The sequence below is a fragment of the Lolium rigidum genome, chromosome 3, assembly GCF_022539505.1.
Source record: "Lolium rigidum isolate FL_2022 chromosome 3, APGP_CSIRO_Lrig_0.1, whole genome shotgun sequence".
Classification (NCBI taxonomy): Eukaryota; Viridiplantae; Streptophyta; class Magnoliopsida; order Poales; family Poaceae; genus Lolium; species Lolium rigidum.
The window spans coordinates 156,417,824-156,434,051 of NC_061510.1; the positions used below are offsets into that span (position 1 = coordinate 156,417,824).

The 16,228-nt window shown below is 44.4% G+C and overlaps 1 protein-coding gene and 1 long non-coding RNA gene across 2 annotated transcripts; both read left to right on the forward strand.

Annotated features, from left to right (window-relative positions):
• Positions 1–299: 299 nt before the first annotated feature.
• On the forward strand, positions 300–1,102 carry LOC124700716. Its single transcript, XR_007001807.1, has 3 exons — positions 300–426; positions 548–610; positions 1,022–1,102. It is a non-coding gene; the product is annotated as an uncharacterized LOC124700716 (long non-coding RNA).
• Positions 1,103–12,989: 11,887 nt separating this feature from the next.
• Positions 12,990–15,758, forward strand: LOC124702550 (serine carboxypeptidase 1-like). Its single transcript, XM_047234700.1, has 8 exons — positions 12,990–13,534; positions 13,979–14,086; positions 14,176–14,450; positions 14,541–14,789; positions 14,855–14,973; positions 15,063–15,161; positions 15,248–15,356; positions 15,459–15,758. The coding sequence occupies exons 1-8, from the start codon at positions 13,120–13,122 to the stop codon at positions 15,597–15,599; spliced, it is 1,515 nt and encodes a 504-aa protein (XP_047090656.1). The 5' UTR covers positions 12,990–13,119; the 3' UTR covers positions 15,600–15,758.
• The last annotated feature ends 470 nt before the right edge of the window (positions 15,759–16,228 follow it).

Genomic DNA, 16,228 nt, shown 5'->3' on the forward strand with positions numbered 1-16,228 from the left:
AGTACAGGAGGAGCCGTTGCAAATTTATGTGCTTGGATTAATTATAATTTGGTGCTAGGAATGAACGATAGGAGTAAAATTAAATATAGTCTTTTCAAAGCATTAGCTCTTGCTATTTGTCTTGAAAAGGGTAGATGTTAGTTCCTGTTAGATTCGATATTTGCAGCCATACTATCACAGAAATTATAGGTATGCATTTTGTATTATGTCTCAATCAAAAGCTTTCGAATATATGTTATGCAGCAGCTCAACTCTATTATAAATAAGATAAGCACTGAAATATGTTTTAATGAGTTATATTGGTGTTTGATCGATGTACGAATTTTTGTTTGTCAGGCAGAATGTTGGTGCAGTTGACAATAGCGGCAATAGTAGCCACGGATACACCGACCTGGAGAAGCGTAGTGGCAGCAGTAGCTACAGATGGTGAGTGCTGATCTGTTCCCCTCTCCAGGTTAAGCATGAATATATGTTGCGTCGACAAAATATTCGGTATCTTTAATGTGTTTGCCGCATCTCATATACTCGCACAAACAATTATTTGCAGAGGGGGATCGGACCATTGAAGAAGCATCCCAAAGTTGCTAAACAAGAACTACCTGACTTCCATGTGAGTATGACTGCAATTATCTAAATTCTAACAGGACCGATTTTGCTTCGAAGCCTAGAGCCTTCTGTCAAGACCTGTAGTGCTCGTTTACTGCAGTGAACTAGAGGCCTTTCTTAGCTTCAGAGATAGATGCTAGATTACAGATACTAGGGTAATGCATTTTCCATGTGTTAGTTTTTGTTATATAGCTTAAAAACGGTAGATTAGATGTGTACATAAATATCGAGATTAGACCGTGCTTTGGTCTGAAGACATGTATTTAGCTAGCCAGGTTAGCTTTTATGTATGGCTCATACTGCAGCTCTAGACTTTACCTCTCTCTCTTAAATGTGATTCAATCTTGATTTACTTTTATTCTAAACAAGTTCAAATGCCATATGTTGTAGTTTTTAACAGAAAAGCCTTTTGCAGCAATGGATGATCATATAGCGGATGACCTTCTGATAAAGGGGCTGCATATGAGCAACCTACGTACCCTGAGCAAGAAGTTACTTACATATTGGTAAACAATTAATTATCATGTTTTCTAACTTTGGATTATGTTGCTTTACTGACATTATGTTGGTAACACATGTGTTATATCTTTATCAGAGATTGGGCCAGACCTGACATGCTTTCGATTATTCTCCTTCCTGGGAAACATTTTATTTTTTGATAAGGGGCTTATTGCAATGGGCAATGTAAATATTCCTTTCTCAGTCATTTCCTTATTTTCTGATGAGCTGGTTGGTGGTCTTTTGTTGGAATGATTGTGTTTTTGTTCCTTTTCCATGAGGGCGATGTTGAAAATTTCAAGAACCTGAATGCAGGTTATGACTAGGTCATGAGGTGTCGCAATGCTTGACCTATTCTGGGATTGGAGTAATTTCAAGGTATTTTTTGGTTAATGCTGACCACTGATTTTGTAAATGCGTATTTGTTTTTCCACTTCGCTTCCTTTTGTGTTCCTGAATATTTGTCCTTTAATTCAGCTTTATGTGGCCATGGAGCGTTGATTCTTCTAAAAAATGAAGTGTTAATTGCTAAGATAAGTGGGCATGTTGGAACGTCCCATCCAAGCCGTACTTGGATTGGAGCATTGGAACTCTGACAGGTTCTTTTGGTGAGCTGCATTCACTTCAGTTTGATGATAAACTAATATAGCATATTCATTGTAGCTTTTTTCTTAACAAATATCATCATTGCTTTACAATCTGCAGAGATCTTCGAAGGGCTGTAATCAGTTGTTTCCACGGGGTGATAAACTAATATATGTTGTTTCAATTTACAAGAGTATTTCTTACGGTCCAGTTTTCTTGCTAATCTCAATCCTATTTTTTAATCTGTTGTTTCCACGGGGTGATAAGGTTTCTGTTGAGAGACTTCTCAATATTTTGGGATGTGTCACGACTCACGACCTTCTCTCAAGGGTGGACCAGCCGCAACGCATATGCTTTTTTCTCCACATCACTCCAAGCAGCGGCTACAGGTACAATGTTTTATCTTTGTATTATTGGGCGTGCATGAAAATGGGCAAAAGATAGATCGATGGTCAAGCTTGCAAAGAGAAAATAGTAGTATGAGCTAGCAGAGTTTGAAACAAAGCTGGTGAACAAGTAGTCATATGGTAGGATGGTGTGGCGCTACATTATCATGATTTAGTGTTCCAACCATGGTCGAGCTTATTTGCTTTAAGGCTTTGCTGGAAAGTGTGTCCTTGATGCCATGTTTTCTTGGCCTAATGTGGTTGGACCTGTGGTAAAAATGACGGCTCGCTTACTTAAAATTCAGGTGTTATTTGGTCAGCAGTAAAAGAAGATACCACCATTGCTTCGGTTCAGGTGTTGTTTCTTGTTGGTAGACATGAGAGCTTGATTAATGATAAACGAGGGTTCCAGTGGTTAAATCTGTGAACTTATTTGCTCAAATAATATATCTTGATTGAAAATGCGAGTTTTTTTAGATTCTTGGCATGACATATCAGTTGGCACAAAGTCGATCATAACATGCCTTTCTATATTGGTTCCATTTCACTCATAGGCAGAACCAATTTATGTCCAATACATGATCGGCAGCGTAGAACATGATCAGGAGGCCAGGATTATCACTTTAGAGTATACTTGGTCTGCTTCATATTCTGGTTGCGGTTACGCAGACTGGTAAGATTGATGTTCATTTTCATTTTTACTGCTTCCTTTTGTTTTACTACCATTTCTATTGTCTTCTTGATTTCTAACTTAGATCGGAGGTGCTAATGTTCTTCCCTTCGGTGCAGCAGGATTGGGATCAATCTATGTAGCAGCAAGAGATCAAGGCGATCCTTGAGATTATGCAGTAAAATTGACAAACTCAGGTGAAGTGATGCACTTTTTATCTACCAGGATCACACATTGGTTCAGAGTTATGTGAATCATCTGTGGGTTCAGATTGGTGTTTATAAAGCACCACAGTGAGGTCATGGATTTAAATATTCCAATGTGATAGGTCCCTTAGTTCTTGCATATTAGGATCCAGTAATCTAGGGCACTTGACAGCTCTTCCCTCTACACGTTTGGGTCAGGTGATCAATTGGAGATTGAACATGGCTTGCAACGACGGTTCAGGTTCGTACCAAAAATTCCCTACTGCTATTGTCTGCTTGTTTCCTGACTCATATCGGAGGTGCTAATTTTCTTGCCTTTGTGTACCTGGATTGGGTCAATTTATGTACATGCGGGAGGTTGAGGCGCTCCTTGTGATTAAGCAGCAAAAGGGACAAACTCAGGTAAAATGATCCACTTTTTGTCTGTTCAGATCCAATATTGATCCAGTTTGTTGATGGATATTGGTTCACCATTGACCTTTATAGTCAAATATTTTAGTTTGTCAATCAAGAACTCAAGATTTCAATAATTTGACTACTAATTATGCTTTTAAAGAATTGTAGATTATTTTCATGTTGTTAGAAAGAGATAGGATAATAACAAAGTTATCTCTATTCTCGAAGGTTAAATGGACCTTGAACCATTCGATCCTATTTCCGTGGACAAATTTATGTTGTGGTAAGCCGTGTGTGTTGAGTTAACTCATATTTTCAAGGATTTTTCATTTTACCTTAATTAGATATTCCGTGCCGTTATCTACAGGAACTTGATTGGGTCAAATCCATGTGCCTCCAAATCATGTATATCATCAGTCCAATTAGGCACTTCTAAGAAGTTATTATCTTTCTCTTCACATCAACTACGTCTGTGGCGGGAATGTTTAGATATGAGTTCCAGTATATTGGTTGTTATTATCTGTATGCATTAGTACATTTTCGATGCACTCCATGCTGCTCTGTTTTTCATATTCTTTTAATAGGTAACACACCAAGGATATTGACATATTGTATTGCTGCTCACATGTGGCGTAGCAGCAGAGGCGGGACGAGTTTGCTTGTTCTAGAATTCCGTATGAATCACAACACCATCAACTTTTCATGTGCAATAATTATTTATGAACCACACTATTTTTTCTCCTTTGTGCAGCGGTTCTCTAGCTTTCAACCTGATTTTGGCTTTGTCCCAGGAAAAGTGAGAAAATAGGAATTTCAGACTTGGGAGGATGAACTAGCACCTTATGTAGGCTCAAGATCCAGGAAGCATCTAGCTCAAGATCCAGGTATATGAGTTCCTTCCCTCAACAGATAGGAAACTTGATAGCTGTTAAATTCGCTTGGCTAAACTACGATGGATGAAGTTCAGAATACAACTGTTCTCAGTACTGATGGAACAACTCAGGGACTGAGGTGTTCAAGATTACGCTTAGAAAAGCACCTTCAAAATACAAAAATATATTTAGTCGTTTCGATTATTCGATTATTACTGAAGGGTATCCGCACCAATATGCGATTTACCTATTTTGAGTACACTGGATGCATAGATTTTGGTGAACTTCATTACTTCCTTCGTCAGTTCTGGTATGAAAACAGTGACACTATTGTTATATTGTGATCCAAATTCATATACTAAAGGGAGGCTAACTTCTGAGGAGCGGAGCGAGGCCCGTCGCCGGAGGCTTGGGCCGAAGCGTAGCGGAGTCGGAAGTTAGCCCATACGTCGTGCCCTGCAGGGACGCCTGCGAAGGGGGGTGCGGGGGGGGGCAGCCCCCGCGGTACGGTACGGATCGTTGGCACCACCTATATATACATCTTGTAAGCCGCCGGCTAGGGTTTATCAGATTATAAGATAACCCACGGCGTTTGTAAACACCTCCCGATATAGTGAAGTTTTGCTGGCTGGCGCCCGTGGTTTTTTCCCCTTCTGTGTTGGAAGGGGTTTTCCACGTTAAATCCCGTGTCCCCTGCGTGTGTTCTTGTTTCGTTCTTCGTTATTTGCTTGTCGCTTTTATAACAACTATCTTGTGCTTGGTTCATATGCAAGGCCTGATAGTCGGCTTTAGTTGGACTATAACTTGAACATCGACAATACGGCGAGCAACAATTTTCAGCTTTCACAAAAGTACTAAAATCTGACGATTCACACCCTTTTGTCTTATTTTCCTGAAAGGAAATACTAGACCCACCCTTAAAGAAACCTTAAGGCCCCGCTTGGATTATGGTTGGTCAGGCTATTTCCCAAAATAATCCTATGAATCTTTCACTGTTAGTTGGAGAATCTCTCTGTTTTGGGCTGCTGCATACTACTCTGTCAACTTTGAATTTTCATTCTCATGTATGTGCTTGCCTTTTCTTATGATTCACATTCGTACCATGCAGGTTGTTGAGGTTCTAACAATTTTCATGTTTCAGGCGACGCTGAAGTTCAACCACAAGTACATGACTCACGTGGCTGAGGCAATCTATGGAGCTTTCACTGTTCTATTTGGGAGTCTTTCAGTGTGTAGAAGGTCTATGGACAGTTTGGTAGTGCTCTGTAATATACATCTGCTTTTAGCTTTCTTCTTTTCACTTATATATCAATGTTTAATGTAACATTTTAATAATGGGCTATCAAATGCATGGAGCATTGATTGAAAATAAGATACTAATGATTATAAATACTCAAAGATTGTAGCTACTACAGGCTTGACAACAAAAATGGGAGTGAGAAATCTTTACTGCAGTGTAACATGCATCTACTTTTTCTGTCTAATCACCGTTTTATATTGAAGCTTATAGCGTTTTACTAATTATGAAAGACGGGATCGCGCGAGAGAAACCCTTTTTGCCGTCAAACATGTCTTTGTTTTCTGAACAAGTACTGAATATTGTGTATGCGGAACATTCTAATGTGGAAGGCTGGTTGATACAGTTTGGAGTAGTCTTTCTTTGTAACGTTCAAGATTAGGGGTTTAGGTTTAAACATGTAGATGCCTCCTTGGAGAAGCAACTAATGTTAGTCGGTAACTTGGTATAATATATTCTCTTAGATTCATTATGTTTTGTAAGACCTAAGAAAATTATTATGGCTTTCGCACTTATACACGAGTTTTACGGGATCGTGTGCCAAGGCGCACTTCAGATAGCTTTTACCAACCATATCGTGTGCTACTACGTTCGTGATTTCGTGTGTTTTATCAGTTTCGTCCAATCGACTTTCTTTTGTAAAACCTAAAAAACGTATTGTCATTCTCCATGATTTTATTGTCGTTATACAAAATGTAAATCGATGTAAATTTCACGGGATCGTGCGCCAAGGCGCACATTCAAATCTAGTCACTTTCAATCTGAACCGGTGACGCGAAGTTTGGAAGACTGTTGAGGAAGGAGTTGTCATTTACATTATTGAAGCTTAAGGGCATCTCCAGCGGCGCAACGCAAACGGTCGCTGAGCGACCGTTTTCGTCCGTCGTGACCGGAAATGCGTCTGGGTCTGTTCCAGCGGGGCGACGCAAAGTGACCGGGCCGTCCGCCGAGACGCAAACCTGGCCCAAATATGCGCCTCGAATGCGTCTCCGTGGACGTCCGGAAACGTCCGCTCGCGTCTGGCGGACGTTTCGGCGGGCCCGCCTGGCAGCGACCCTGCGTCGATGCGTCTTCTCAAACGCGCCAGCGACTGCAAAGTTGTGTCGTTTCGGCACTCTGCGCCACGTTAATGGCGACGATGCCTCGGCTGCCGAGCGGCCGCCCACCTCCGCCAACCACGTTAATGGCGACGCCACGCGTCCCGCGGCCACCGCATGCCGCCGGCCTATATAAAGGGGGCGCGTGTTCTTCTTCCTCATCCACTCCTTCAAAGAAACCCTAGCCGCCACAAAGGTCGACCGTAGCGCCGCCTAGGTGTTCCTGCGACGCAGCCAAGCCCGCGAGGAAGTCCATGGCCGGTCCTAGTGGCCGGCGAGGCGGTCGAGGCTGCGGCCCTGGGCGCCCCCGTGGCCGGGGCAGGGCCGCCGTGGTGGAGCAGCTACGGCCCCACGCTCGCCGTCGCCTGCGCCCTCCTCGTCCTCGCAGGAGGAGCGCTGCTTCGAGTTCCTCCTCCGCATCGACGACGACCCACTCGCCATCAAGCGGCTACCGAACAAGTTCGCCGAGTTCGTCGACGGCGTCGAGCCGGCGCACTTGCAGCTACGGGAGGCCAGCTGCAACTTCTGCCGCTGGACCGTGGAGGTCCTGTTCGACGGGCAGGGCAAGATGTACCTGCACACGGGGTGGGACAAGTTCGCCCGCGACCTCGCGCTCGAGCCCGGCTGCCAGCTCACCTTCCTCTACGAGGGGGACGGCGAGATGATCGTCAAGGTGTTCGACGACACAGCCTGCCGCGGGCACTACCACACCGACGACTCCGGCTACGACACCGATAGTTAGAACATCGAATGTTCTTTCTTTGCAGCGAATCTGGCTACGGGCCAGACGAAGCCAGTAGTCGAGGTTTCTGTCTGTTCGCCTCATCGGTAGAACCAACAAGGGCACCATCTCCTCCCGCTGGATTTTCCAGTTTGGGTGACTGGGTGTGCCCTCGAATGTTCTTTCTTGGTAGCGAACATACGGAAATCAACACAACTGGTTTCTATTTATAATTTTTTTATATTTGTGTCGACCATGATTCAAACTATGTGTTAGTTTGTGTAAAATCATGTTTCAAAATGTAAAATATGTTTAATTGAGAAAAGAAAAAGAAGAAGAAAAAAATGTGTCGTCCCGCTGGAGCAGACCCCAGACGCAAACGGACACGCGGACAAAAACGATCATTTTAGCGTCCGCAGCGCGACGCAAATGAACGCTCGCGGACATTAAAATGCGTCGCACCGCTGGAGATGCCCTAACTTAACAAGACAAGAAGAATAGGCAGCTCAACACACAAGCTTCTGACGCTCTGTTCAGCTCCCTCAACATCGACGAGTATATCAACGGATTGATAAATGATGCATTGAGAAGTAAACGCAAGGCACTAGGACACCTGGAACAAGTTTATCAGAGCATCTCCAGTCGCGTCCCCCAAACCGTCCCCCAAAGCGATTTGGGGCGCGCCGGACAAAAAAAGCGTTCCAGCCGCGTCCCCCAAAGCCCTTTTTTGTCCGGCGCGCCCCGATACGGTGTCCGGCGCCCCGAGCCCGTCCCCGTCCCACGGGGACGCACCGGGGACGCCGGACACAACGAAAAGCGAGGCGGGCTCCCACATGTCGGCGACTATTTGCATAAACCGTTGGTTCGCGCCTCTTTCTCGTCGCTCCTTCCTTCCCGCGCCTCCCACCCCACCGCCGCCGCTGGATTTCCCGGCCGTTTGGGCGTCCGATCCGTGCTGCGAGTCAGCACCGTTGTCGCGGCCGGGGCTCCCGCCGGTCGTGCCGCCGCGTCGCCGCCGCGTCTCCCGTAACGCGCCGTCAAATCCGCCCCACCTCCGCGCACGTAAGGTGCTCGACGACTTGCCGTGTAGGCGCGATTGGTCGCCGTTTGTTGCGTCGTCCGCCTCGGCGCAATTTTAACCATTGATTTTGCTTTAGCCATGGACATCGACGATGAGATGGTTGCCCCGCTGCCGGAGGACGAGCAAGCGTTCGACGACGACCTGCGGGAGCATTTGCTGATCATCGCGTCCCTCCGAGACATGCTTGACGCCAAGGCGGAGAAGAGGAAGAGGCCGCGCCGCGGAGGATCAAGGCCGGGAAGAAGGAAGTCGAAGCCCCGGCAGAGGATGGAGGGGCATGCCATGCCGCACAACGACTACTTCGCCGACGGGGCAACACATGCCGACAATTTTCGGCGCCGGTACAGGATGAGCAAGGGCCTGTTCATGAATATCCTCCACGGCGTTCGAGAGTTCGACCCCTACTTCAAGCTCAAGCTCGACGCCGTAGGCGTTCTCGGGTTCTCATCCATTCGAAGTGCACCGCCGCCATGAGGATGCTTGCATACGGAGCACCTGCCGATACACAGGACGACTACCTTCGCATGAGTGAGTCTACTGCCATTGAGTGCATGTACAAGTTTTGCCGAGCTGTGGTGGGAAAGTTTGGAAAATACTACTTGAGAGGACCAACTGAGGAAGAGACTGCAAGGATCATGGCACAAAATGCTGCCAGAGGATTTCCTGGAATGCTTGGAAGCATCGATTGCATGCACTGGGCATGGAAGAACTGCCCGTTTGCTTGGCAAGGTATATACAAAGGGCGTCATGGATATTGCAAGTGTGGTGCTTGAAGCCGTGGCAGATTATGACCTGTGGATTTGGCATTCTTTCTTTGGCATGGCGGGATCACACAATGACATCAACGTGTTGCAGCGGTCTCCGGTGTTCAGCAGACTAGTGGAAGGGCATGCTCCACCATGCAACTATGAGATCAATGGCCACCAATATACCAAAGGCTATTATCTAGCCGATGGTATATATCCAAAATGGGCCACTTTTGTCAAAACAATCTCGAATCCATCGGATCTGAAGAATTCTCACTTTGCTACACGACGGAGGCTTGCAGGAAGGATGTCGAGCGGGCATTTGGTGTGCTTCAAGCACAATTTGCCATTGTCCGGTACCCTGCTCTAAGCTGGTCTCACGACCAAATGTGGGAGGTGATGCAGGCTTGTGTGATCATGCACAACATGATCATCGAGGATGACCGCAAGAATCATGTTAGGTCACATGTTGGTCCCTATGAGTGTCAAGGACCTCTCGCGGAGGTTGATCATGAGGTGCCTGCAGATTTTGCTGAATTTGTGGTCATGCACGCAGAGATCCGTGACAGAAATGTGCATGAGCAACTTCAAGCTGATCTCGTTGAGCATTTGTGGAGGATCAAAGGAAATACCGTGGCACCTTGATGTATCATCTAGCCCTTTTTATTATATTTGATTACTTGTTTTATTGTTTGTTGTAATTTAATTTGAAAACAATCCTCGAAAACATTTTTTTCATATGCTACATTTGATATAAATGGTTTATGTTAAAAAAATTATTTTAAATGTTTGGGGGCGGCGTTTGGGGGACGCGGCTGGGGAGCGACGTCCCCCAAACGCGGCACGAACAAAACACGTCCCCCAAACGCTCAATCCGGCGCGCTTTGGGGGACGGTTTGGGGGACGCGACTGGAGATGCTCTCAAGGCACTGAGTATATCAACAGATCGATAAATGATACACTGAGAAGTAAGCTCAACCGCTTCAAATCCGAGAAAGGTAACTGTTCGGACCATCTACACTCGGCTGGAGGTTGTTCGGACCATCTACACTCTCACAGGGAGCTCCTACTTATGGCTCAAGTGCGGGAGCGAAGAGTACAGCCCGCTAAGGCAGCTTTTCCTCGTTGGTCACTCCTAATGCAGTCCAAACTGATGGGTACAATTTTTTCTTTTGAAAATATGTTTATATTAATGTGAAAAAAAAATAATCCTGACCTAATTTTTTTTTGGAGAAGACAACCACCGCCTGTGAAAAAAAATCCTAACCGCCTCCAGCCCTCCACTTTAGCCTCCCCCATAGATCGGTTCCCCCTCCTCTGACTGGCTTCGCTGGTGTCATGAGGAGTCAGGAATCCAACCTATGCGTGAAGTTTTCAATAAAAGTAGTATTTTTAGTAGTTTATGTTAGGTTTTGGTAGCCGTATTCTTGTTGGTTTCCCTGCAATGGAGATGGTATTGTCTGCAATAAGTGATATTCGATCTTTCGTTCGACGACGAGATCTTCTTCCCACGTCAATGGTTGTGTTGGAAAATTAGAATTTTCTAAGTATGGGCCTTTAGATCTTGCTTCGTCAAATCGATTTTGGGTCTTTTCTCATGTTTGCCCCGAGGAGGATTACCCTCGCAGTTTTTGTCCCGGTTGCTACGTCCTCAACAATGGTGATTCGTACTCTTAGCTCTCCAGCGATGTCTACAAGGTTGGTCGGTTGTTATTCACTGACATGCCGGTGTTGGTACTCTTGCCGATGTTGATGGACTACTTTAACGGTTGCGCGCGTGCACGCAACTTTAGCATTGCGGCTTAAATTAAAATTATGGGAGAACCTTCGCTGGTATTTACAGGTTTACGGGTTGTCATCTATCTTTGGTTGCCTTCAGAAAAGTACAAGATTGTGTCTTGGAAGAAGAAAGAGTTTCAAGATCTCGGACATTTGCTAGTATCTTTTAGTCCGCCGGAAGCTCGTGTATCTCTACCATGTACTATTTGTTACTATAAATATATGTGGTATCGATTGTTAAAAAAACTTAAAAATTGTTTAGATTTCAAAAATGTTCAAACTCGAAAGATATTCAAATTTAAATAACTGTTCAGATACAACAAAAAATATTCAAACTAAAAAAAACTTAAAATTGTTCAGATTGAAAGAATGCTTAAATTCGAAAAATGCCCAGATTAAAAAATGGTCAGATAAAATAATTCAAATTAAATAGTGTTCAAATTTAAAAAGTTCAAACATATAAATTGTTCAATTTCAAAAAATCTTATCAAAACAAGCTGGCCAAAACAGGAGAAAACCAAAAACAAATCAGAGGAGACCGATAACACAGACCTAACCAGAAAAAACCAGCTGAAAAACCGAGAAAAAACCATAAAACTGTGCAGTACCTTGAGTAATGGACAAACGCCTAATGGGCTGGCTCAGATACCACGCGCACGTCGGCGGAGCTTAATAGCACACGCTAATGGGCGTCAAATAGGATTTGCCCTCTCATAGGCCAATTGCGCCAGACCACATGCGCTTCGTGAAGCTAAGTCCGGACGTCGCCAAGACGAGGGAGAACATGTCAGAGGCCCATCAAGTAACGTAAATGCGAGTGAAAACTGCTCATGGCCCGGAACACAAGAACAAAATTCGGCCTGCATTAGACAAGCAAGTTGCCTCAGTTGAGCATACAGAAAATTCTCAACAACAAAAAAAGTTGAGCTGAAAGAATATGTTAAGTTGTCTAGGATAAATCCAGTTTCTTCTAAATTTATTTCCACAAATCCAGATTACAACATGGGGCATCTTCATTCTTCCATCCTTATTCTGCACTTGACTGAAGATATTTTCTGCATATCTGTGGATCCAGGACGGCCTCCAGAAAAGGAGAAGAGAACAAGATACCTGATGCAAGGGAAAGGGAAAGGGTGGCCGATTGATTTGCTCTTTAACAAACCAGATTCCAAGTCAATTCTCGTGTGACTCAGTTCAGCATTTTAAAGCTCGACGTCACCGTCGCGAACCAGTCATGGTCTTTCAACAACAACGGCAAATGCACCAAATTTCAGATTGCCCTGGCACATCGTTGCAAGAGACAAGCTTCTGAGAAGCTAAGTAGTACTATAGGAAATAAGAGAGATGATCCTTATACCGTGATTCAGAGCACGATTTACATGCAACTCTGCCCGTGCAGAAGCTCTTTTAGCGTGCAGGTTGAAATGGAATGGGTGCCATCCCGTTCACGGTTCTTGCAACTCCAGATTCCTGGTTTTAGGATAAACGACTATTCCACGGTTTTCTATAAACGAGTTTCCACAATACTAGAATCTCAGAATTTTTTGCCCTAGATCTCAACCCTCTACAAACCCGTTTCCTAAATACCTACAAATCCAAACAACCAAGGAACTTTACGAAAACGAGTTTTAGTTTGTTTTTCTGTTATTTTTGTATTCTTTTTCTATCAATGCATCGACGCAAGGCTTTTGCGTTTTTGCGGGAAAAAAATACCGTGGGAAAACCAAAGCATGGTTTATCCCGTTTTAGATATACTCGGTATCCAAACAATAAGTAGTACTCCTTAATTAAATTTTTTTTGGAAGGCCTTGGCTCTCGAAAACATTAATTGTATTGAGCAGGAAAAACGCATGCAGTCAACCTAAAAGTTATTACGTACTAAATACTCACCGAGCCAACCTAAGTAATTATTAGGTACAACTGAATGAATTTTTGACACGCCATGCTCCTCTGGCATGGATTTTATTGTTTTAAAAATCCTATAAGACAAGAGGATTGCTAGGATTTAGTTCAAACCAGAAATGAGCTCCCACCAAATCATGAACTAAATCCCAACTAAAACTTCTCATCCAAACGAACGCCCTTCCTTATATAAGATCCTTTCGACCTTCCCAGAAACAATTTTCTACGGCCAAAAGCTGGCTCGTAGCAATCGCATAGTCCTAGAACATTTACCAAGATGATTTCTTATCATAGCAAGCCATCCTCTCTAGCATCCAGGATGAGAAGAGCAGCGTTCGCCCTCCAGTTGTTCTGCTTCCTGTTCACGCACGGGGCAATCGTAGATCAGGCTGCTCGGCTGCGGCAATTCTCCTCGTCAAGGTTGGAGATACAGTGCCACCACAAGGACAACAAGGTGCACGGCAGATCGCACGTCGACCGTGCGACGACGAACATAAGTCCTCAGCCTCAGGATGGACTCAAGGAGGCGGACAAGGTCAGTGAACTCCCTGGGCAGCCAGGGCCTGCTGTGTTTGATCAGTATGCAGGCTATGTCACGGTCAATTCCACAGCAGGGAAAGCCCTCTTTTATTACTTTGTGGAGGCTGCTCAAGATCCTTCCACTAAGCCCTTGGTCTTGTGGCTCAATGGAGGTACCATGCTTATCACTGATATGATATGATGCTCAAATACCATGTTTACACAATCCAGATGGATGCTTTTCTATACTCTAGTTGTCTATTGCTTTATGCTCATTGCATTATATTTTGTGTAGCATCCCCCAAAAAGGCATGCATAGCTGTCCTCGCCATCCATGTTTTTCTTTCATTATTTTTTTTACCACTGCCATCCAATCATGGTGCAAATCTTCAAGATTTGGATTACAGTTGTGGAGGCCAGTGCACACGTGTTGTCATAGTGCAAATTCTTTTATACCACTATAATTCACAAGTTTGTGTTGATTATTTCTTCCCCTAATAGTTCGTGTTTCTTTGCAAATAGTTTCGTTCCTATAAATTTATGATTCCATCATCATTACAATAAAAGGGAATGATATATTCTTTAAAGTTAGACAAAGTGTCTCTTTGATATTTCAGGGCCTGGATGTTCTTCTCTGGGTGGTGGGGCTATGCTTGAACTTGGACCTTTCTTCGTTAATAGCGATAACAAGACACTGTCCGCAAACAAGTATGCATGGAACAACGGTGAGCAAACTTACACAAGGCTCCAAAAGACCATTCTTACCTTTGCTTGCACAATTACACTAATCGGTCCCTTTTACGGATGATGGCAGTGGCGAACATGCTCTTCCTTGAGAGCCCTGCTGGCGTAGGCTTCTCATACTCAAACACGACTTCAGATTACAACAACACAGGTGACAGCAATACTGCGGCAGATGCATACACCTTCCTCATCAATTGGCTTGAGAGGTTCCCAGAGTACAAAAGCCGCGACTTCTTCATAACTGGTGAAAGTTACGGTGGACACTACATACCACAGCTCGCCAACACCATACTGTCCAACAACAAAATAGCCAATGCCCCCGCCATCAATCTCAAAGGAATTGCTGTAAGTTTCGGACAATAAAAATTAGTAAAGCTTCTGGTATTATATCTATGTACATATATACTGAATTATAGCATTTCTTGGTGATAACAGATTGGGAATGCATACTTGGATGATAATACAAACACAAGAGCGTCCATGGATTACTACTGGACACATGCTATGATCTCAAGAGAAACTCACCAGGCAGTTCAGCAACACTGCGGCTTCAATGGAACATACACAGGAGACTGCCGAACAGCAATAACAGCAGCTAACAACGAGCTAGGTGTCATTGATCCATACAACATATATGCATCTGTCTGCTATAATGCTTCCGATCCCCAAAATCTGCATGGATCGGTAAAAACCTTCTCACAAAGTTAATTAAGTTGCTTTTCCCCCCAGCTCATAACATGGTTTTACAGGCAGCCAACACCGACCCTTGTGCCCCGTACTATATCCAATCATACCTGAACCGCCCTGAGGTACAGAGAGCGCTACATGCTAACACCACTGGACTGAAGCAGCCATGGTCCGATTGCAGGTGCAAAAAATATCCACAAAGTGTCATTTCCAGTATTTATTACTCCAGCAGGTGTATTAACAAAGTACTGTATATTTTGTGAGGACCAGTGGTATTATTACTCCTGAGAATTGGAAAGATGCACCAGTCTCTATGCTACCATCCATCCAACAACTCATTTCAAGTGAACTAAGCACTTGGCTGTACAGGTGGGCCCACAAATTATACTAGAAAGTTTTCTAAGTCCTGTCTGGTTAGATGAACCTAATAAGAAATTATTCCTTTTACCTTTCAGTGGTGATACTGACTCGGTTTGCCCAGTAACCTCAACACTATACTCTCTAGACATTCTTGGGCTACCGACAAACTCATCTTGGCGGGCATGGTACTCCGATGATGATCAGGTATAAAGAATGAACTAGACACAGAAGCATAAAAAAGATAGTCAAAATATTTGTTTGCATGTAGGATTCTGAAACTGGTTTTGTTATGTTGCGACTTTTCAGGTTGGTGGTTACGTTGTCGGGTACAAGGGTCTGGTATTTGCAACAGTCAGAGGATCTGGACATATGGTTCCTACATACCAACCTCGAAGAGCACTCACCTTGTTCTCCTCATTCCTGCAAGGAAGGCTTCCCCCTGAATGACAGGAACATTGCAAGCTTATATTTCTTTGTTTTTTAGATTCAAATAGAGAATGGTGTCCATCAGAAATTCAGTTGTCATTTTTTTTTAAATGGAGGCAAAAAAATTGCCCCTTTCCATTAGTTAAGGAGAAGAGTTTTCACAAGAAAATAGACAAGGCATACAAAGGGACTACTCTTCTGGTATTACAAACTTGTTAGACAACTGTTGGTGTATCTGTTGGGCTGTCTTCTTATTCTCTGTTGTGGCCCATTTGGCCCAGCCCAGTCCTGACCTATATAAGGTGCTTCTATCTCTGTAACCCTAAGGAGAGAGAGTTCCTCCCTGCAGCCTCCTACCTCAGGTTAGGCCCTCACCTCTGTCCACATGGTATCGAGCAAGGGGCGGTGAGGGCAACGACGGGAAGGACTGCCGATGCGGAAGCCTAGTCTGCTGTGGCTGCTAGGAGGAAGAGGAAGAGGAAGGGAGTAGGCTGCTGCGGTGGCTGGGAGGAAGAGGAAGGGAGCAGGCTGCTGCGGCGGCAAGGAGGGGAAGGCAGGCAGTGACAAGTAAGGAGACGAAGAGGCATCCTGCGGGTAAGTCCTTTGGTGGTTCTGAGAGGTTAGTTTGGTGTCAAGCATGGGGGACAACG